The sequence below is a fragment of the Nothobranchius furzeri genome, chromosome 12, assembly GCF_043380555.1.
Source record: "Nothobranchius furzeri strain GRZ-AD chromosome 12, NfurGRZ-RIMD1, whole genome shotgun sequence".
NCBI classification, from domain to species: domain Eukaryota; kingdom Metazoa; phylum Chordata; class Actinopteri; order Cyprinodontiformes; family Nothobranchiidae; genus Nothobranchius; species Nothobranchius furzeri.
The window spans coordinates 54,264,275-54,285,694 of NC_091752.1; the positions used below are offsets into that span (position 1 = coordinate 54,264,275).

Genomic DNA, 21,420 nt, shown 5'->3' on the forward strand with positions numbered 1-21,420 from the left:
CCATGTTACTGGTCTTATCCCTGTTTACCAGCGGCCATCTTGTTTCACTAAATATGCCTAAAAGCAACTTCAGTTCAGTTATAGGTTATAGGATATTTCACAGAAGTGCTCTTTATAAACATTTTCCAGTGGGAATGTTTGTGTTTTTGAGTGAATTAATATTAAAGGTAAATCTGACTCCACATAACCACATTTTATTGCGTAATCATGCGTTACGAATTATCTAATTCCAATGTATATGAGAGGGACAATTTTATTTGCTTTATTAACAGCAGTCGATTAAAAAACAGGCATTAGAAAGGGCAGCCCTTCGTGACGCATGCGCAATAGTGGATTTCAAGCACCCATGAACCACGGCGCGTAATAGCAGATGAGAGCATCACATGTATTTAATGTATATTTTGTAGCTGAATAGTTTGTATTTTATATTTTCTTTGCATCAGAAACATTATTACCAGATGGAGGAAGTAGACGTTGAGCCGGTAGTTACTGTAAGTTGTCTCTTGTGTGTTTTTACCATGGTTTTTACTGCTAATAGCCACTCTACTGCTAACAAGCTAGCGGAACCGCAACAACCTTCTGAAATCACGAAACCAACAATTTATTTTGGGTTTAGTAAAACGCGCAATAAAGGATAATCACTGTGCGAGTGACTTCAAACGTAGGTGAGGGAAGTGTTATTATTAGCTTGTAAACGCCTGTACGAGTTGGTTGATGTGTTTGTTATATGGTATTCATTAGTTAAAAATGGGGCAACATTGACATTCTTTATAGTTTGAAGTGGGTCAACTATTTAATAATACTAATTTTTTAGAAATGCAAGGTTTTGCTTGATTAAAGTGTTTAATAAAATATCTCTTTGTACTTCATAAAATGTTGTGTTTTTTTAAATGCAGAATATTTCTGGAATCAGACCTGGGAAGCGTATGGGATTTGCATGGGGTCCTGGTGATATACTTGTGTATGAGACACAAAACAAAGCATCAGGTAGAAGGAGTTTTTAAATCAAAGTCCTGCCTCAAGTGCTTTTTTTTTAACTGTATTTTTGATGCATTTTGTGTAATGTGTTTTCTTTGTTTCAGGACCTACAGGGTCAGGTTGTGCCTTCATCCACGTGGTGCGGAAAGACGAGGACATCTATTCCCCCATCTTAAGAAAACTTTTTAACGAGTCGCATCACATCTTTGTTGGACTGCAGACAATCAAAGATGATCTCCCAAGCAAGAGCAAAAAACCACAGTAAGAAGGCTCCACGGGGTCCTCCACCACTGTACACCCTGCTTTTAAGTTAAAATGAGCAGATAAATGTTACTTATGATAACTGAGATTTTCTTTACAGGTTTGTAAGCATCAGCAGAAACTACAGGTCTGTGATTCGAGCCTGTATGGAAGAGCTTCAGCAAGCTGCAGGTGAGCTGTCTTGAATTTTACTAAAAACATGTTCTGAGCAATCTTATGCAAGAATAATAAACTCCATTATTATGCATTTTGTACAGTTTCTGCAAATGACACAGATATGGCCACACAGTACGGAAATCAGGCATGTACTTAAAATGTTTTGTCTTGGAGTTTAACTAAATATATTCACCATGCAGTTAGTTCATGACGTAAGGTCCTAAGTACACATGACATAACATTTTTATTCTCTGGTCCATTTTTCTGATGTCCATCTGATTTTTCCTGTCACAGGTGTCCATCCTGTTGGCCATAGAACTGATCTGGAATCTGTGTGAAGTGCTTTTCATTGATGCTGCTCCAGGTCAGAGGCTGATTAGTCTTAATTCTTCTTTTTCTTTTCGGAAAACATTTTTTCTTAGAGTATTTGACTTTGAGATTATGAACACACGCTCAAAAAACAATGCAGTGATGTGTGTGTGTCTTCTCAGCTGGTTCCCTCCTACTACACCTTCTGGACTGGGTGAGGTTACATAAATCCGATGTGGATGAGAAGGCGAAGGGGGTGCTGCAGAGTGACAGCCCTGCTGAGCATCGTGACTACTGGGATGTGGTATGTGCTGTAAAAACCCTCTTAGATCATTTATTTAATCCCTGTTCTTTAAATAATATGTTCTTTCCTGACAGACTACAGTGGGAGATCTCATTTTTTGCGTTTTGTGTGTTTCAGGTTTTAAGTTATGTGCTACAGGGAAGGTTGGAAGACACTAGGAAGATGCTGATGAAACAGGCGATGCTGCAACCTGCTGCCAAGAGCATGTACAAGCTGATGGATAGCCTGCTAAGCAAGATGCCCTTCTATAATGTGAGCACCATGTATTTTACCACATTTTCTGTTGTCTCAACAAAAAGCCTAAAATGCTAAAGTTGACCTGACATTTAAAAGACCCTAGTCTTTCACCTTGGCCTTTTGGCTTAGTTTTTCTTAATAGCTTTTGACATTTTCTGAAATAGATCAAATGTTTTTTGTATTTAAAGTTTGTAGCGACTTCACACACCTAAACACGATGCACCCAACACAAGAAAATCAACCCTTCCCCTAAAGTGTCATATTTCAGGAGTCTTGTATCTAAAATTTTCAGCAGTTTACCATTTTATTTAAAGACTAAACCAGTTTTGTTATTGTTGAAATACAGTTGGTCACTCGGGTGAGTTTAACATGCAGATCTTCTACCCCTTCTTCCTGCATTAGCCGTCAAATCAAACTTTATTTATATAGCACTTAATCATACAATGCATGTAACTCCCAAGTGCTTAACAAATTAAAAAGGCCCCGCATACCCACATTCCCTCCCATCCCCAGAATTTTAAAAAGAGTCTGAGAATAAAAACCCCTTCACAACACTCATTGTCCGGCACACATACACACATGAAACATACGGGGAGCCAATGCAGTGATTCTAAAACTGGAGTGATGTGCTCCCGCTTCCTGGTCTTCGTCAGGACACGTGCTGCTGAGTTTTGTAATAGTTGTAGACCTGAAGTCCTCTTTTTAGGAAGACCAGAAAGCAGGGCATTGCAGTAGTCTATCCTACTGGTGATAAAAGCATGCATTACTAGCGTCTCCGTATTGGCCCGAGAGAGAATGGGGCGGACTCTGGTGATGTTCTTTAGATGGTGAAAACCTATTTTTGTGATATTTTTAATATGATGGCGCCGTCTGTTGTGGCTTGCCGTCTGGTTTGCCGTTTGTGCTTTTTGTACTTTTGTCACTGTTTTTGAGTCTCCCAGTGGCTGATTCCTGTCCCACCCTCACCTATGACCGAGCTACTCTTCTGGATCTCCGGCAGACTTCACTATGCCTCATTCAAGCAATCGTTTGGGAACCTGTTTGATGGAGTTCCGCCCTTCCTCCTGTCCTCCGCCTGCGACCTGGTGGGGCCGCGGTGGAAGCGGCGCGGCAGGCGTAGTGGCGCTCATGTCCAGCTCTGAGCTTCCCGGGTGTGCCAGTCCAGTGGCAACGTTTCTTCCCGGGTTTGGGTCTGGTTCCCTGATGATTTCTCGGAACACAACATCCAGATTCTCCACAGGCATGACAGCGATCCAGGGGTGGACCTTTAAAGCGCCCGAGCGCCAATGGCGCTAAATTTTCTCGTCGGGCGGTAAATACTTGACGACTTACCGCCCGGGTGGCGCCCAAGCTTTATTTATCATTTACACACCGGCTTTCACCTACATCATGGGCCCGCCCTGTAGGAAGCTGCCGTTTTCGTTTCGCGCGCGTGAACCTGCGCGCCTCTAGCCACGTACTGCACTTGTACGATTCGTGCACGTACTGCACGATTCTAGTTATTGTCACGTGAACTATAAGTTCACTATTAAAGACGAAGTGGAACCACGCTAGAAACACACAAGCACGCAGGAAGATCGCGCCACCACAGGGATGGGATTTCTTGATGAAATCTCCGGCAAAACGCTTTAAAACTGGTGAGGAGAAGAGAGACAGTTCGAAACGGTATGAAGCAGAGAAGCGTGTGCGTAGGTGGAATGATTCTTGGCGGTTTAAAGAAGACGGGAGGCGCGGAGAATGGCCGTGTTCGAGTTGAGCAGCGCCTCGCCTGGAAAACAGATGAGAGCAGACGGAAGCAGCAGGGGGAGTGGCTGAAAGCCGGCGTTTCGCCGGGGACACACCGGCCGCGGAAGCGCCCAAAGCGAATCGCTCACGAAGTCTGGCCGCTGCTCGCCGCTCCTCAGTTCAGATCAGACGCGCCCCAGTCGAGGCGCGCCTCGGCTCAGCTTTTTCTTTTAATTACTTGGTGTCCTCCATTTCCTCAGCTCTTTTCCTCTACGTGTGAGTGAGTGAGTGAGTGAGTGAGTGAGTGAGTGAGTGAGTGAGTGAGTGAGTGAGAGAGAGAGAGAGAGAGAGAGAGAGAGAGAGAGAGAGAGAGAGAGAGAGAGAGAGAGAGAGAGAGAGAGAGAGAGAGAGAGAGAGAGAGAGAGAGAGAGAGAGAGAGAGAGAGAGAGAGAGAGAGAGAGAGAGAATGGTGTGAACCAGTTGTTTCTGCCAGTTAAATCTCTTGGATTTCCCTGCATGATGGATGAAGATATCGCGTTAGCGTTCACACTTGTTCAATTTTCAATTTAAATTCTGGTGCCTGTTAGCAGCTGAAACACATCATCACATGCTTGTGGATATCATATATTGTATATGAAAACATGACTGTAATAATAAGTAAAGGTTATCAGCTGTAGCTTCAGTTTGCTCCTAGGAAACGTGACAAAAGAAAACAAAACACATTTCTCCTTATGGCCTATATAGTTGTCATCATCAACATAACATGATTTACAGAATACATGTGACCAACTAACATTTCATGTTCTACCACTGGATGTTTGGATAAAAATATGAACCAATCAGATCTTAGATCAGGTGAGAGCCAGGCGTTTCCCATCATCCTCTAGGTTTTGCAGCTGAGGGAGAGAAACTGCAGCGCCTTGCTCCAAAATCTGCGGCCGCCTTGATCTCACGAGGTTATCGTTGCCTACGTATGCATGACGTCAGAGCAAGTCGGCATCAAGTCGGACACAAATCTAACCGGCATGCACTGCTCGCCGATCAACGCTGGTCTAATCTGCGCAGAACTGGCTCATCTCGAACGCGGCCAATGGCTCGAGTACAGCAAAGCGGAGTTGGTGATGTACTGCGTTGTATGCCGGAAGTATGCGACGACAAAATCGTGTTTTATTGAGGGAACAAACAAATTCAAACTTGAATACGTTATTATGTTTGTGAATGTGTACAAAATAAAGGTTTATTACATTTAAAACGGTTCAGTTGTTATTTTGACTCGTTTTGGCTGCTGACCAGCGGGGCCGGTAGATTCTTGGTGGGGCCGGTAAATATTCAGACTTACCGGCCCGGCTGGCCGGTTGGTTTTGAAGTTAATGTCCACCCCTGCGATCCTGTCAGCTGGGGATCCAAACGGAGGCGTCGTATTGGCGGGGTAAACTGGAGGAATCTAACCTATCCTGTGAGGTCCGGCAAAGAGCGTCCTCGCCCTTGTTTGTCCTCAACTTCCTCATCTTCTCTCAGGATTGCTCTACTAAATGTTCGCTCGCTGGGGAATAAAACAGTGCTTTTAAAGGATTTTTTTATTGATAATGGATTAACTTTGTTCTGCATGATGGAGACGTGGGTCCCACCGGGTGAGTCAGCGACACTTGCTGAACTTTGTCCGTCAAATTCTGTTGTGAATGAGCCCAGACTGTCGGGTCGAGGTGGGGGCCTATTGACTATGTACTCATCCTCCCTCCCCCTCAAGTGCCTCCCGGGCTCATCACCCCCACCAGCTTCGAGGTCTCTGTTTTTGAACTCAGTCTCTCCCCTCCAATTCTTTTTATTCTGTGTTACCGACCACCAAAATATAACTCTGCTTTTATTACGGACTTTTCTGACCTTTTAGTTGAATATCTCCCCAGGTACGACCAAGGTATTATCCTTGGTGATTTTAATATTCACGTTTGTTGTCTGTCGAATCCTCTGGTGAGAGATTTCTCAGATGTTCTGGTTTCATTTGGCCTCCAGAAACTGGTCAATGTTCCTACTCATGAGCACTCTCACACACTGGATTTAGTTTTATCATTTGGACTGAAGGTGCAGGACTTGGTTGTTCATCCTGTCAGTATTTCAGATCATTTTTCAGTTGTTTTTAACATCTCTGCCATGTTGCCTGTGGTGAGAAGGCAGGCTCCTCGCTACTCAAGGCACATCTCTCCCTCCACAACTGCCTCACTACTGTCCATCCTGGAGGTTGAATTATCCAATCCTTCCTCATCTGGGATCACCACGGATGTGGATTGGCTTTTAAATTCTTTTAATTTGACTTGTTCTGTTGCCCTGGACTCAGTCGCTCCCCTTAAACTTAAACGGAAGAAAACCACCTCTGATCCTTGGCTGAACAGTGAAACACGCAGCCTCAGGCGGCGTTGTAGGGCGCTGGAAAGAAGGTGGAAAAAGGACAAGCTACTAATCTCACAGCAGCTTCTGATGGATGCCCTTGACCTGTATCAGAGAAGTGTTAGATCTGCCAGGAACAAATACTTTGCATGCTTAATTTCTCAGCATAAACTTTATAGCACTGTCAACTCCATCTTGTCAATAACTGAACCTGGTAGTGTTGATCCCTCTGTGTCATTGTGTGCTGAGCTCCAGACCTTCTTTCTTCACAAAGTCCGGGACATTAGGGATAGTCTTGTGCAACCAGGATCTGGCTGTCCTGATGTACCACCAGAACCTCCCTCATTCTGTAACTTTACTCCCATATCTCTTAGTGAATTGTCAGATCTGATTGGAAATATGAAACCAGCAGGTTCTCCTGAGGACCCTCTCCCCCCGAGGATGGTGGGTGAGATCATCCCTATTTTGGGCCCCGCCATCTTAGACATTTTTAACTCTAGCTTGGCTACTGGGGTGTTTCCTACTTCTTTTAAAAAGGCGGTTGTGCAACCAATTAAAAAAAACTGGTATGGACAGCTCAAACCTTGCAAACTTTCGGCCAATCTCTAAATTACCGTTTTAGTCTAAGGTCCTCGAAAAGATTATTCACAGATTACAGCACACATGAATAGCTTTTCTCTGGTTGATGTGTTCCAGTCTGGGTTTAGGCCACTTCACAGTACTGAATCAGCCCTTCTTCGCGTGACCAATGACATCCTGGTGGCTTCTGACTCTGGGTCGCCTGTTTTACTCCTACTATTAGATCTTTCTGCAGCATTTGATACCGTTGACCACGATATATTGCTGGATAGACTTGAGTCATGGGTAGGGCTTAGGGGTACCTCACTTCAGTGGTTCTGCTCATACCTGTCAAACAGAGTTTTCAAGGTTCAGTTGGGTAATTGTTCCTCTACATTCCTTCCACTTCCATGGGGAGTCCCGCAGGGATCTGTGCTTGGGCTCTCCTGTTTTCAATTTACATCCTCCCCCTGGATTTCATCCGGAGGAAATATTGCTTGGGCTATCATATTTATGCAGATGATTGCCAGATCTACCTGGCTTTGAACAAACCAGGCTCCCTCTCTCTTCTGGACCAATGTGTGGCTGAAGTGAGGGTTTGGCTTGCCAACAATTTCCTTAAGCTGAATGATTCTAAGTCGGAGGCACTCCTGATGACCCCTAACAAAACCACACACGTATCTTCTGATTTGGCCACTCTCCCATATGACCTCAAGCAGTGTGTTACCAACCTTGGGGTGAAAATGGATACAAACTTTTCCATGGGCCCTCAGATTAACGCAGTGGTCAGATCGTGTTTTTATCAGCTGCGCAGACTAGTCCGCTTAAAACCGATCCTGAAACGAGCACACCTGGAATCTGTAATTCATGCTTTTTTCATCTCCCGACTGGATTATGCAAATTCCATTTTAATTGGTTTACCTGCCTCCGCTCAGGCTTCAGGTCGTACAGAATGCGGCAGCCAGGTTTTTAACAAACACCCCTAGAAGAGACCATATCACACCTGTACTGGCGCGGCTCCACTGGCTACCTGTAAACTTCAGAGTCAAGTTTAAAATCCTGACTTTGAACGGTCTGGCTCCGGATTACCTCTCTGATCTTGTGACTCCAGGGTGTCCGCGGGGTTTTAAAAAGTATTAAAAATTGATAAATAAAAATAGTCAAATTTAAGGCCATTAAAAGTGTTAAATTTGGACTCAGAGGTATTATTTTTTCCAAGTTAGGTATTATTTTTTTCAGACTATCAGGTGTCGTATTCTGAACATCGACATAGAAATATATTCCGAATGAAATGTTTTGAACGATTATAAAAATAAAACAAGCCGATTATTTGCTCCTCCCACTTGAGCTGCCCTGTTACAAATGAAGCGCTCCGTTGCCAACTTAGCGACTTTGATGCTATTTCTAGCAGCTTTTCAGACCCCCTTCTTGACTTTTTAAATCTTAAAAGTACCTAGCGAACACCTCAGAAACATCTCTGGTAACCCTTAGCTACTTTCTGGATAACTGTCGTCGACATTTCCTGCAGGTTAGCTAAACACTCCGCCTGCGCTCCGGACCGTTCTTCAGGACATTAGGAAAGGGAATGATGTAGTGATGTGTCAGTCGCTAAAAAAACGGCTCTCGGAGCCGTCTCCCTGTTGGAGTAACCAGAGTGAGTGACACACACTGTACCTGCGGACTCCTGAGCAACTAAAAACAGCTAAATGTGCGCGTGCAGCGTGCTAAACACACGTGCAGCTTGCCCCGATTGCTGTGAGACCGGGTTGGGGGGTGGGGGGTGCAGCTGTGGTTGGGACAATTATTACATTAACTGATGGGCCTGTAAATAAATAGTTTATAAATAAGGTAGAAATAAGTTCCTCACGCTGATAACTAATAACTAATCTCTCTGAGGACACGGTGCTAGTGCATGCTCCTACAGCACATTGACATGGCTAAATAAATGTTATGCAACATTTTGTGAACATCAATTTATTTGCATTTATTTGTTATAAATGCCACTGTATAATTCTTGCTGTCAGTATTTGCAAGATATTGGTATTTGGGTCTGTACTGGTTAGACTTAAATGAGTTAAACCAAGGTCTATAGCCCTTGGGTCATAAACTATGAGCTATGAGTATATTGGTCTTTTTATACTGGGAATCAGGAGTTCTTTTAGTGATCATCTTGTTTTTTGTTTATTTTTGCCCTGATTGTGCCCTGAGCAGTTTTATGACTGAATAAAAAAAAAATCTACATAAATTGAAAAATCGTCTTAAATAATCGAGATCTCAATTTCAGTCACAATAATCGTGATTATTGTTTTTGCCATAATCGAGCAGCCCTACTTTAGCATATCCGGTCACATTATGATGACGTCATATTCAGTGGTTCTGCATCATTTCAGGCCCCGTGGTCAACTGTCTGAACCGCTGAACAGAAGTGCCTGGCTTATTTTCTAAGTAAAATAAATATGCGCAATACGTTGTCAACATCAGTGAGTCTCTAAGTCTATTCTTTTTGTATGTTATATATGTTAAAATATGTGTAAATAGGTCGCTGATTAACACTTGCAATTTAGTGTTGTGATGGTTTTAAAAAAATTCTGAAGGTAGTAAAAAAGGTATTAAAAAGTAGTAAATTTTACTTAAGGATTGCTGTATATACCCTGGACTCGTTATGTGCCAAACCGGGCGTTGAGGTCTGCTGATTGCCTGCTGCTTTGCGTTCCAACAATGGAATGCAAAACGCGGGGGCAGCGTGCTTTTGTCTATGCTGCTCCGACACTCTGGAATGCTCTTCCTCTTTCAGTGAGGCTGGCACCATCCCTCCTCCGGTTCAAGTCGCTACTTAAGGCTCACTTTTATGACCAGGCATTTTTAAATCCCTGACTTTTATTATTTTATTATGTGTCTTTTATTGACCGTGATTATCTGCCTTGTTGTGCATTTTATTGTTGACTGTGTATTGTTTTATATTGTGTTTTTACTTTTTATTCTGTACAGCACTTTGGTCGGCTGCCATGCCGTTTTTAAATGTGCTTTATAAATGTATGGTATGGTATGATGGATAAAAGTCCGCTCAGAGTCAAAGATGACACCCAGGTTCTTCACTTGTGAAGATGGATTAAAAGGCATTGATTGCAGTTTTGGTAAAAGTTTCTTTCTCTGGGCCTCAGGACGATTACTAAAACTTCAGTTTTGTCCTGGTTAAGCTGGAGAAAGTTTCCTGCCATTCAGGATTTGATGTCTAAAATGCAGTTAAAAAGTGCATCCATTGACTGTGTGTCATCAGGAGACACCAAGATGTACAGCTGTGTATCATCCGCGTAACTGTGGAAATTCACCCCATGTGTCCTGATGACACTGCCAAGAGGGAGCATATAAAGGTTAAAAAGCACTGGGCCTAAAATTGAACCCTGGGGCACACCACATGTAATCCCGTGAACCCTAGAGGATCAGGTATCCAAACTCACCATAAAAGTCCTGTCTGTGAGGTAGGAAGTGAACCATCGGCCGATCCGTTTCAGAGTTAAAGGAATACTACTGTATCAAAGGCAGCACTTAGATCCAGGAGAACCAACACAGTCACCTTCCGTTTAGCATAATTTACTCTAAAATTATTTAAAATCTTCAGAAGGGCCATCTTGGTGCTGTGGTTCACCCTAAAACCAGACTGAAATTTTTCTAAGATATTATGGGTGTTGAATTAAAACAAGCTTTTCTAAAAATTTTGCTTAAAAATGGTAAGTTGGAAACCGGTTGATAATTGTTTAAGTCATTAAAACCTAAATTGCTCTTCTTCAGCAGGGGCCTCACCACCGCCCATTTAAAAGCGGCAGGAAAGACCCCCGTCTGAAGAGAGCAATTCATCATAGTTAAAACCGCATCTCTAAAAGAATCAGAATTGTTTAAAAAAAACTAGTGGGAATAGGGTCCAGGACACATGTGGTGGGCCTCACTGAGGAGAAAACTTATCAAGACTCTCAATAGAAAACTGACGTGGAAACGCTTGGATCAGAAAAGCCACAAAGATCTCTGTCACACTGTAACTTAGCATTCATCGTGGCTCATTACGGCTGTTGTTGGTTTAGTGTCCAGGAAGCGGCAGAGACTAGTAGAAGCTAACCGTTAGCATTAGTAACTCCACAACACAGCAGAACTCCTCCAGGCTTGTGTTATTTGGGATAAAATCAATGTTGCAACGGTAACAGTCAGTGATAGAGTCGTGTTGCTGAAATGTCAGAGCATCAGGAAATAAGACTCCAAAGCCCTCAGGCTTCTAAAATGTTTTCTTTAAACTGTCTTATTAAAAAAAGAAGTAATTTTATTTTATAACAAAGACAAAATGAACTTATTTAATAAACCCTCATTCTTCTGTTCTTTACTCCTCTGGCTAACTTCTTGTTCCTGAAACAGGAGCACCGGAGCTATTTCTCCACAGTGATTGACTCTAAAGGCATTTGTCTACACTAGTGATCACTGCTAATGTATTGAAAGCAAGTGAACTTGGATTTTAAACTTCTGCTTATTGTTAAATATTAAAACATGACTCTGCTGATTTTATTTCCTACATTTTCCAAAAACCCCTCTCAGCCTGGCGGCACTCAGACACTAACAGAGTTTGATGTGAAGTGGAGGAACTGGCACGAGGAGGTGGACCGCTACCTGAAGGATAACTCATTTGCAAGCAACCAACACCTGGAGGTCATCTGCAAAGTCAGTGACAGCTTGAGTTGTGGTTTGGTCACGTTTTCTGATGTGAACTGAATCAAACAGGGTGTTGATGCAACCTTAGATCCTACTGGGGGATGAAGACGTGTTGTTGGAGCACAAGGAACTTCTCAGCACCTGGTACTACTTCCTCATCACCAGACTCCTCTACTGCCATCCCACAGTGAAGCCCACAGAGTTGCATTACTACGCTCAGGTAGCCCCCGAGTCTGCAGCACTGACTCTGAGCACATGTAGTTTACCTGACCCGTGTGTTTGTGTCGTCTGCAGTCGTCTATGATGATGTTTCTGGATTCGGGCGTGCCGGAGCCGTTGGACAGCATCCTGCTGGCTGCCTTTGAGTTTGACATTCATCAGGTCATCAAGGACTGCAGGTAACCGACAGGGTCTACCATATTAATCACATTCAAGGTGCTTAACAAGTCAGTTCACGAGTCCTTGAACGGTCGGCGTCTCCCTTGTCCCCGCAGTATTGCTCTCAACAACTGGTGGTTTGTGGCTCATTTAACAGACCTGTTGGATCACTGCAAACTCCTCCAGTCTCATAATCTCCAGTAGGGATGATTTCTTTTATCTGGTTTTAATCCAGAGAGGATAAAATTACACAGTTAATTAATCTAATCTGTGTGTGTGTGTGTGTGTGTATGTAGTTTTGGATCCAACTTGAGAGAGTTCCTGCTGTTAGAATACGCCTCTGGTCTGTTCACGCATCACAGGTATGGCTCCCTTGTGACCGTTTAACCACACAGTAACATGTTTACACCTGAGGGACTGTCTAGTGGCACACTTGTGTTTTGGGTTTCAGTCACACAGAAAATCAACGACGACAAAAAAATGTCCTGCAATCATCGAACTGGATCCAAACATTGAAATATGAGTCGTTCTCTGTTATTTTAGCGTTCACTAACCAGATGTTTCTGTGTGTTTTTAGTCTCTGGCAGTGTGCCGTGGATTATTTCGATCACTGCCCAGAATTTGGCCGCGTCTATCTGGAGCTGCAGATCGAGCGAGTTCCTTTGGACACGGAGCGCAAAGCGCTCAAAGTGCTCCGAATTTGTGAGGAGAGGCAGATGTCAGAGCAGGGTAGGGGCTCGGTCGTCCTTTTTATCAGTTTGTGTCACAAAGCTAATCTCTCTGGTGTAAGCTAGGCTGGAAAAGCTTGACCTGGTTTGTTTTTTGTTGTTTTGGTCCCAGTGCGGAGCATCTGTAAGATCATGGCCATGCGGGCTGTAAGGAACAACCGACTGGGCTCTGCTCTCTCCTGGAGCATCCGAGCCAAAGATGCTGCGTTTGCCACCCTGATTTCAGAGAGGTCACATCCCTTTAGTGGTGCTCTTACTGAAATATACACAACTGACAGCTTCATCTTCATTCTCCAGGAACACATTTAACTTTTACCTACATGCTTCTTAAGCTTTTTATAAGTATCACTGTTGGGCTTATTAGTTCACTAAATGTCTTTCTCTCTGAAAATGATTTGAAGTTGTTTTTGTGTTTGTGTTTTAGGTTCCTGCAGGATTACTGCGCCAAAGGCACCTTCTCTGATCTGGATCTGATCGACAACCTGGGCTCAACCATGCTGCTCAGCGACAGGCTAACCTTCCTTGGTAGGAGCCTGAACACACACACACACACACACACACACACACACACACACACACACACACAAGACTAATAGAAACAGAACCAGTATCCGCTTGATGCAACAACATGTGATGGTGAGAATTTCTGGAGGATGATTTGATAGAAATGATTCTCTCCAGGAAAATACCGTGAGTTCCACAAGCTGTACGGAGAGAAGTGCTTCAGCGATGCTGCAAAGCTGCTACTCTCCCTCATGACGGCTAAAATCGCTCCCCAAAGCTTCTGGATGACGCTGCTGACGGATGCTCTGCCTCTGCTGGAGCAGAAAGAGGTCAGTCCACACCTGAACATCGGTTTAAAGTAGATTTGTTATTACAAAATCAAGAACTTTAGTTTATCCCTTTGATGCATAATGGTCACTACAGTGGACAGGTACTCAAAATAGTTATTTATTTATTTTTGCTATTAAGCACAGCTGTTGAAGACTTTATTGCATGTGAGCCTCTCCAGTTGGACTTCAGTAAGGCAAGCCAACATATTTCATGTTCAGAATGCACGCTGTCCACTGAGATAGACATGTAATAAAGTATTTGTAAATTAACAAAATGTTACAAAGAATATTTGTTGAAATTTGTTTAATTCACACCTAAAGATGAATGAAACAAATTGTTTAAAAAATCATGGTTGAAGATCTCATAATTCATGCATCAGAGGGTTAAATGCACAAATCTGGAGCATTCAGATGTTGTTAAATGAATGTTTTGATCCTGTTTAAGATCATTTGTGACCTCCTGGTCAGAGTTTTGTGTGCATGAAAAATGCTGCACAAATAGAATAAGTAATATCTATCTTTAAGTAGGTATTTGTGGAACTTTTTATTCATCATTAAAAATTAATTAATTTATGTAGTTTTTTTGAGTGACACACTACCGTATGTTATTTTTAATGTGAACATTACTACCCCTGTTTTATTAAAGGGGCACTTTGCAACTTTTTCATATTTTGAAGTCATTTTCTTGAGCCAGTTTGTGCTAAAATGACCCTTTTTGAGGTTAATTAAAGGCCACACAGCTCCTATCATCTCTCCCCCCCCCCCCACCCCCCCATGTGGCAGAATATCCCACTTGCAACCCCAGAGTGCCGGTAAAAAATTGAGCTGACACACCTGGCGCTGCAGTCTGCTTCCTGCATGTTTTGGATCGGGAACACATCTGATATGTTTGATTTGGTGACGACTCACTCCTGTAGACACTAATGAAGGCTGAGGAGTCATTTCAGCTGTTAGATTAAGGTGTTAAAAAGACGAACGCACAGCGAGGAGATTTCTTGGGGGTGCTAAAACTGCCTAGTTACCATTTAAACCAACTGACTACTAAACATGTTTCTTGTAAGAGTTAGCATATCAAAAATTGAGCTATTTGTCATTTTTTATTATGTGGATGAAAAAATCCGAACAGTTGGAGTTTCAGTGGAGTAACTTGTTCTCCTTGTTTTCAGGTGATCTTCTCTGCAGAGCAAACCTATGAGTTGATGTACTGCTTAGAGGAGCTCACCTCCTCTCTGATCACTGCTGCTTCTGGATCAGGCAGACCCATGCAGGTCTTTATTCTTCTTTCAGCTCGTCCCAGCAGCTGGACATTCCTGTTTCATAGTTTTAACACAAACCAAACCCAGTTTGATGTTAAAGTGATTATCTACTGCCGTTTCCACGTTTAAAATCTGTCTTTCTGTTTTCAGGAGGAAGACGTAGAGGTGACCAAGGTGGAGATGCTGAGACTCGCCCTGGCCAGAAATCTGGCTTCAGCTATTGTGAAAGAAGGAACAATGCAGACATAAAGTAGATTCAGATTTAAAAACAAGCTCTTCTTTTGCATTTTTGTACTGTTAATAAGATCAAGTCATCAAATGTTTGTTTTTTGATAATAAATATCTCTTCATTCCGTTCACTTACGTTGTTTCTAAATCATTTTTGGGAAATTATTAGAATAAATCAAAATATCAAACATATCAAATTGTTTTAAATTATTTAACTGTAAACAAAAAAAATCACGTTCACGCAACACGACACAAAAACAGCAGCTGTGTTTTATTAAACAGGGTCATTACAGTTCAACTGATCCCTTTTCTTATGAAAACAATCTCATTTTTCCAGTTATTGACCCTTCTCATGAATTATATTCCAAATATGTTTAGCTCAAATTTTTACAAAGTGTTTGTTGGACCAAAAGCTTTCTGTAAGAATTCAACTGCTTTAGTGGGGGAAGTTCCAAAGCAGTAAATGATTGTGTCATCAGTGTAAAAGTGCATATAAGCATCTGACACATTTTGTAATAAGTCATTGATATACATAATGAACAAGAGGGGTCCCAAGACTGAGCCCTGTGGTACTCCCTTGTGAACACTAAAAAATTCAGAGGACAACCCATCACAATTAAGGCATTGAGTTATGTCCTTGAAGTAGTCTGTGAACAATGGGATTGCATGTTCAGACAATCCCAAACAAAGAAGCTTTTGTTTTAAAACAGCATTTACACGTTGAGGGCAGGAGGCTTGAACCCAAAATGCAAGAACCCAGAGATACACAGGCAGGAGTGATTGCAAAAATAAGAATCCTTTATTTAGGAGGAGTTGCAAAAAATCCAAAGGGCTTGAATCTAAGCCTCGCATACAAACCACTGAAAGCCAAAACAAAAGGTCAAACTTATGAGCAGGAACCTAGCGAGCACAGAAGGGAAACTAGAACAACGCTGACAAGACAACGGACCAACAAAACACAGAGACAAGACGGTTATATACACAGGGGCTGGATGATTAAGGAAATTGGGCACAGGTGAGACTAATGAACTGAGAGAAGGAGCAGAAACAAGCAGGGGAGAAAACTATCTAAATCCTGTAAAACAAAGCTACTAAACTAAAATAAACCTAAACACTGTAGAACAAAGACACAGGAGATTTAAAGATAAGTAAACTAATGACCTAAATAGGGAAGGAAACCCAACACACTAAAGGAGATAAGACCCCAGATAGCAAGAATTGGTTGAATAAACATTGAAATAATGTTTTTTGCTATCTGGGACTAGATCATCTGAACATATAGAAAACTAAAAACAAGTGAAGTGACTGGGGGAACATGAGGGAAACCAGGAGGGGGCTGGGGACCAAAGGGACACAACATGATAACACATGGTCTACAGTGTCAAAGGCTTTTGACAGATCAATAAAAAGACATTGGTCTGGTCATACCTCAGAAAGGGAAGGTCGTTAGAAAGCCCAGGGCCGATTTAGGGGGGTAGAGGTGGGTCCCGTGACACTGTGACGTTCCTATCAAGAGTTATGGCCACCTGAAAAATCCCCATTGCAGTAGTAGACGTTGGGTCATATTGGAACGTAAGCAGGGAGTCCTCGTTAATACTCGGACCTGGTTAATACCTGGTTTTGAGATTCGATATCTCGGCAATGGGAGGTCATAGAACAATGCGGATGACACCACTGGAAAGCCCGTGGCTGGTATTGAGGGAAAAGATTCCCGTGGCTGCACAATCTTCCTGTCCAGACATATTCGAGCATGATTTTGATGAAGTCTGACAGTAATTTGGAAAGGGAAAGTCTTACGGGTGGTACCACTGCATGTGCAATGACCAGGTTGGACCAGGTAGACCTTGGTTCCATAGCTCTACGAGGTACCGTTCCAGAGTTACTCTCAATCAAAGTTTGAGATTTGGTGACGTTAAAATCTGAAGGAAAGGACGAGGAAATAGAGGGCACCATTGGATGCGTGATTCCATGCTTAGTGGGAGTACAGCTTGGTCCCATGGCTCCACGACGTAATGTTGTAAGATAAGTAAGAACATGAGTGAATGTTAATACCGCATGTATCTCCGGAATGCAAGGTTGCAGCGCACTGCAACCATGCTCTGACATAGCAACACTTTTGAGCACACCAGAAGTGTCCACTTGTCTCTACGAGCTTTAGTTCCTGTGATACACAAAACGTGACGTGAAAGTGGGCGTATCTCAGGAACGAAAGCTCGTACAACAAATTGGAGTGCACAACGTAAAGCCTGTATGTGATTTAGGGGGGCAGGACTTGGTCCTGTTACGCTATGACCTTCCTATCAAAAGATATTTAAATTTGAATTATTAGAATTTAAATAAAATTAAATTAAAACTTATACCTGTATATCATCACATACCGGCTATATAAAGGGCTGTAAAACAGCTATAAGAGCTCATTCAGCTGCGGGAACTCAACGAATCAACAGCTCTTCTTCTTGCCTTCACTTTTAGCTTTGATACATAACATTCACTGCACAAAAACAACATTCACTCATATTCTTACTCAAAAACAATACAAATACACCCTAATCACACTGATAAATACAAAAACACCACGGTTAACGGAAGTTACGGTGTAACTATATGGTTCTGTGAGTTCCTGGATGACTGCCAGTGCAGTAAACAGAGTGGATGTATCTCCTCGCGCTCTGCGCAGGTTGAGTACTAATGTAAACAAGTCTATAAATTACGCGCCGATAGCTACGTTCGGGTCTCCCAGGATCTTCTCGCCCGAGAAGTTCCGAGTGACTCCTGTAACTGGCAGTTATCCAGGAACTCAGAACCATAGTTACACAGTAACTTCCGTTCTGTTTCGTTCCCTCCTGACTGCCAGTGGCAGTAAACAGAGTGGATGACTTATGACAGCAGTGTCACAAGGAACATAAAACTCACCTTCACTCAGGAGGTAGCCGCCAGAGGCAGCACCACCGAAGCGAGCGTGGACCCGTGGCCAACGTTGAGGCGGTAGAAGCGTGCAAACGTGCACGGAGTTGCCCAGGACGCCGCAGCACGGACGTCCGCCAGTGGCACACCTCTCATCGCCGCCCAGGATGTAGCAACACTCCTGGTGGAATGGCACACGATCCCAGGGGGAGCCACTGCACCCACTGCCGCATAAGCCGTCGCAATGGCATCCACGATCCAATGCGACAGCCTCTGCTTCGAAAGGGCCCGACCCCTGTTCACTCCTCTGTGACAGACAAACAGCTGGTTCGAATGCCGGACAGTGTTTGTGGCCACAATATAGAGCTGCAGTGCCCAGACCGGGCACAGCAAATTCGCCCGCCTTTGTCCCTCCGAATGAAATGGGGGAGGGAAAAACGCCCCCAGCTCGATTGCGGCATTTACGTAGCCAGAGGGCAGAACCTTGGGAAGAAAGGCAACGTTGGGCCACAGTGTCACCCCCGACCCATCTGCCTTCCACCGCAGGCAGGCGGGTCTGATGTCCAGTGCGTGCAGCTCACTGACCCATTTAGCCGACGTCACTGCCAAGAGAAAGGCGGTTTTCACAGACACCACTGTCAACGGGGCGGTAGTCATCAGCACAAAGGGTGGCCCACACAGGGCCTGCAGGACCAGGGGAAGGTCCCAAGCAGGTGCCGGCCTGCACAAGGCAGGATGCAACCTTCTCACGCCCCACAGAAACTGGGTCACCAAACAGTGAGCCCCAATGCTCCTGCCATCCACCAAGAGGTGGTTGGCCGAAATAGCTGCCAGGTGTACCTTAAGGGTCGAGGTGGCCCGGCCCTTGTCAAACAGGTGCCGGAGGTACCGCAGAACCTCATGCAGGGAACAAGAACCAGGGTCCACGTTCCTGCCGGAACACCAGGTAGAGAACCGCTGCCAACAGCGAGCGTACGTGGCCCTTGTAGACAGAGCCCTGGCACTATCCAGCACCTGCTGGATGGAGGGCTCTAAGCCGACTAGGGGCTGTCTGCCCCCTTCAATGGCCACACCGTGAGCCGAAGATGATCTGGGGACGGATGCCAAATCCTCCCCTCCATCTGAGACAGGAGGTCCCGTCTCGCCGGCAACCGCCACGGCTCCCCGTTCAGCAGACTGAGAAGCAATGGAAACCAGACCCTCATGGGCCAGTCTGGCGCCACCAGAAGGACCTCGTGTGACGAGTCCCTCATCCGATGGAGGGTTGGTAAGATCAATGGGAAAGGTGGGAAAGCGTACAGCCGAACCAACGGCCAGGCATGTGCGAGGGCATCCATCCCCAGAGGGGCGTCGGCCTCTGCCAGGGAGGACCACAAGGGGCAATGCGTGCTGCTCCTCGAGGCAAACAGATCCACCTGGGCCTCTCCGAGCTGATGCCACACCCTCTGCAACACCTGAGGGTGCAACCTCCATTCCTCCGGGGGAAGACCCCGCCGGGACAGGCAATCCGCCACCGAGTTCCTCCACCCCGGAAGGTGCAGTGCCCTGACGGAGGCCAAGCAAGGGTAAGCCCAGGTCAACAGCGTCTGAGCCTCCCTCAACAATCGCAATGACCTGGTGTCCCCCTGATGGTTTATGTGGAACACTGCCGAGGTGCTGTCCATTCAGATGAGCACATGCTTGCCCCGCAGAAAGGGCAAGAAGCGCCTCAGCGCCAAGTAGACGGTCTTCAATTCCAGGACATTGATGTGAAGCCGTGCCTGACGGGGGCTCCACAACCCCTGGACCGACCTGCACTGCCAATGCGCCCCCCACCCCCGGGGTGACGCATCCGTCGTGACCACCTCCCGTCTAGCGGGAACCACGCCAAGCGGCACGCCGAGATTCAGGTAGGTGACATCGTCCCAATGACGCAAAAGAGCCACACAGCTGCTCGTGACCTCCAGCTCGACCCTTCGGTGTCGCTGGGGATCCAGGCGGAAGCCGTTGAACCACCTCTGCAAGGGCCTAAGGTGGAGCAGCCCTAGAGGCACCAGTGCAGAAGCCGAGACCAGCATCCCCAACAGTCGTAGCCACACCTGGACCGGGGGTGCCGCCCCAAGGCGAAAAGCCCAGAGCAAAGACTGAATCCGGACCCTCCTCTGCTCGGTCAGCCTCGCCCGCATGGCCACAGAATCTATGGCAATGCCAATAAAATCCACCCGCTGAGTCGGAACCAGAGAACTCTTCTGCAGGTTCACCGTCATCCCCAGCGCCTCGACGTGGGCAAGGACCCTGGCTGTGGCCGGACCCATTTCGCGACACGACGGCGCGCAGACGAGCCAGTCGTCGAGATATGGCAGGAACTTCAACCCCGACCGACACAGGGGGCTCAGGGCTGCCTTCACGCACCGCATGAAAACTCGGGGGGCGAGGGACAAGCCGAACGGCAGAACCAGAAACTGGTACACCCTCCTGAGGAAAGAAAACCGCAGGTACTTCCTGTGCCCCGGATGGATCGGGACATGGAAGTATGCGTCCTTGAGATCTATGCTCGTAAACCACTCTCCCGGACAAACCACCTGAAGGACATCGCGAGTCCGAAGCATGCGGAAGGGCAGCACCTTCAGGAACCGATTGAGACCCCTGAGGTACAGTACCGGGCGCAGGGGCCCGTCCTTCTTCGACACCAAGAAATACGTCGAATAAAAGCCGTCTGCCTGCAAATGCGGCGGAACGACCTCTATGGCCCGTTGCTGACCCGTGCAGGATCTGTGACCAAAGTCACACTGACCCCCGAAGGGGGTGGGGCCCGACGGTGGAACTGCAACCTGTAGCCCTGGGACATGGTTCGAACCACCCAAGCATCTCCGCATTGGGCCTCCCAGAGTGCTAGGTGCTGTGGTGTAAATCTGCCCGCCGCCGGCCCACAGCCCTCAGGCCGGGTCCCGACGTCTGTTTGGGGCCCTGTGGGGCGGCGGCCCCTGTCCTGCCCCGAGGATCCCTGGGGTGGTGCCTGACCTGCCCCAGAGCGTCTCCAAGCCCCTGCCGCGGTCTGCTGGGTGGCCTGAAAGGGGGCGGCCAGACAAAACCGGCGCCGAGGGTCCCGTGCCCCTTGTGGCCTGGACTGTGGCACGGGGAGGATCCCTGCCCCGCTACGCCCACTCCAGGCCTCTGCGGCCTGTCTGGACTGCCGCCGACATTCCAACGCCCTCTCAGCCTCAGGCCCGAACAACTGGCCAGGCACCACGGGCAGTCCGCGCAGGCTCTGTCGGCAGTCATCCGACACCAGGGCCTGTGCCAACCAGACCTGACGGCGAGCCACTACCAGTGTGCCCAACAACCGACCAAGCTCCCTGGACATCAGCCCAAATGCTTGCAGGGCTGCGTCGTTTGTATTGCCCAGTGCCATCCCCGCTGCGCCCGACTGCAGCATCAGGGACTGGGCTAGCAACAGCACCGACAGCGAATTGCTGGTGCGTGCCATCCTTGCCCCGATGTCGTAAGCCCGG

The 21,420-nt window shown here is 45.8% G+C and overlaps 1 protein-coding gene across 1 annotated transcript; it reads left to right on the plus strand.

Annotated features, from left to right (window-relative positions):
* Nucleotides 1-324: 324 nt before the first annotated feature.
* Nucleotides 325-15,156, plus strand: nup85 (nucleoporin 85). The gene is made up of 19 exons (XM_015945745.3): nt 325-491; nt 897-987; nt 1,083-1,239; nt 1,340-1,410; nt 1,497-1,540; nt 1,690-1,759; nt 1,887-2,008; nt 2,126-2,260; nt 11,489-11,611; nt 11,691-11,822; nt 11,897-12,000; nt 12,097-12,180; nt 12,277-12,342; nt 12,558-12,709; nt 12,821-12,938; nt 13,133-13,233; nt 13,390-13,541; nt 14,708-14,809; nt 14,948-15,156. Exons 1-19 carry the CDS (start codon nt 459-461, stop codon nt 15,044-15,046), a joined length of 1,956 nt encoding a protein of 651 aa, XP_015801231.3. The 5' UTR covers nt 325-458; the 3' UTR covers nt 15,047-15,156.
* Nucleotides 15,157-21,420: the final 6,264 nt, after the last annotated feature.

What these genes read in the sequence shown, in the direction of transcription:
- nup85 (XM_015945745.3), top strand. Translation starts at nt 459, where the DNA reads ATGGAGGAAGTAGACGTTGAGCCGGTAGTTACT. An exon ending in AGAGCTTCAGCAAGCTGCAG is followed by an intron (nt 1,411 to 1,496) that starts GTGAGCTGTCTT and finishes CATTTTGTACAG; the next exon opens with TTTCTGCAAATGACACAGAT. An exon ending in GCAAGATGCCCTTCTATAAT is followed by an intron (nt 2,261 to 11,488) that starts GTGAGCACCATG and finishes AACCCCTCTCAG; the next exon opens with CCTGGCGGCACTCAGACACT.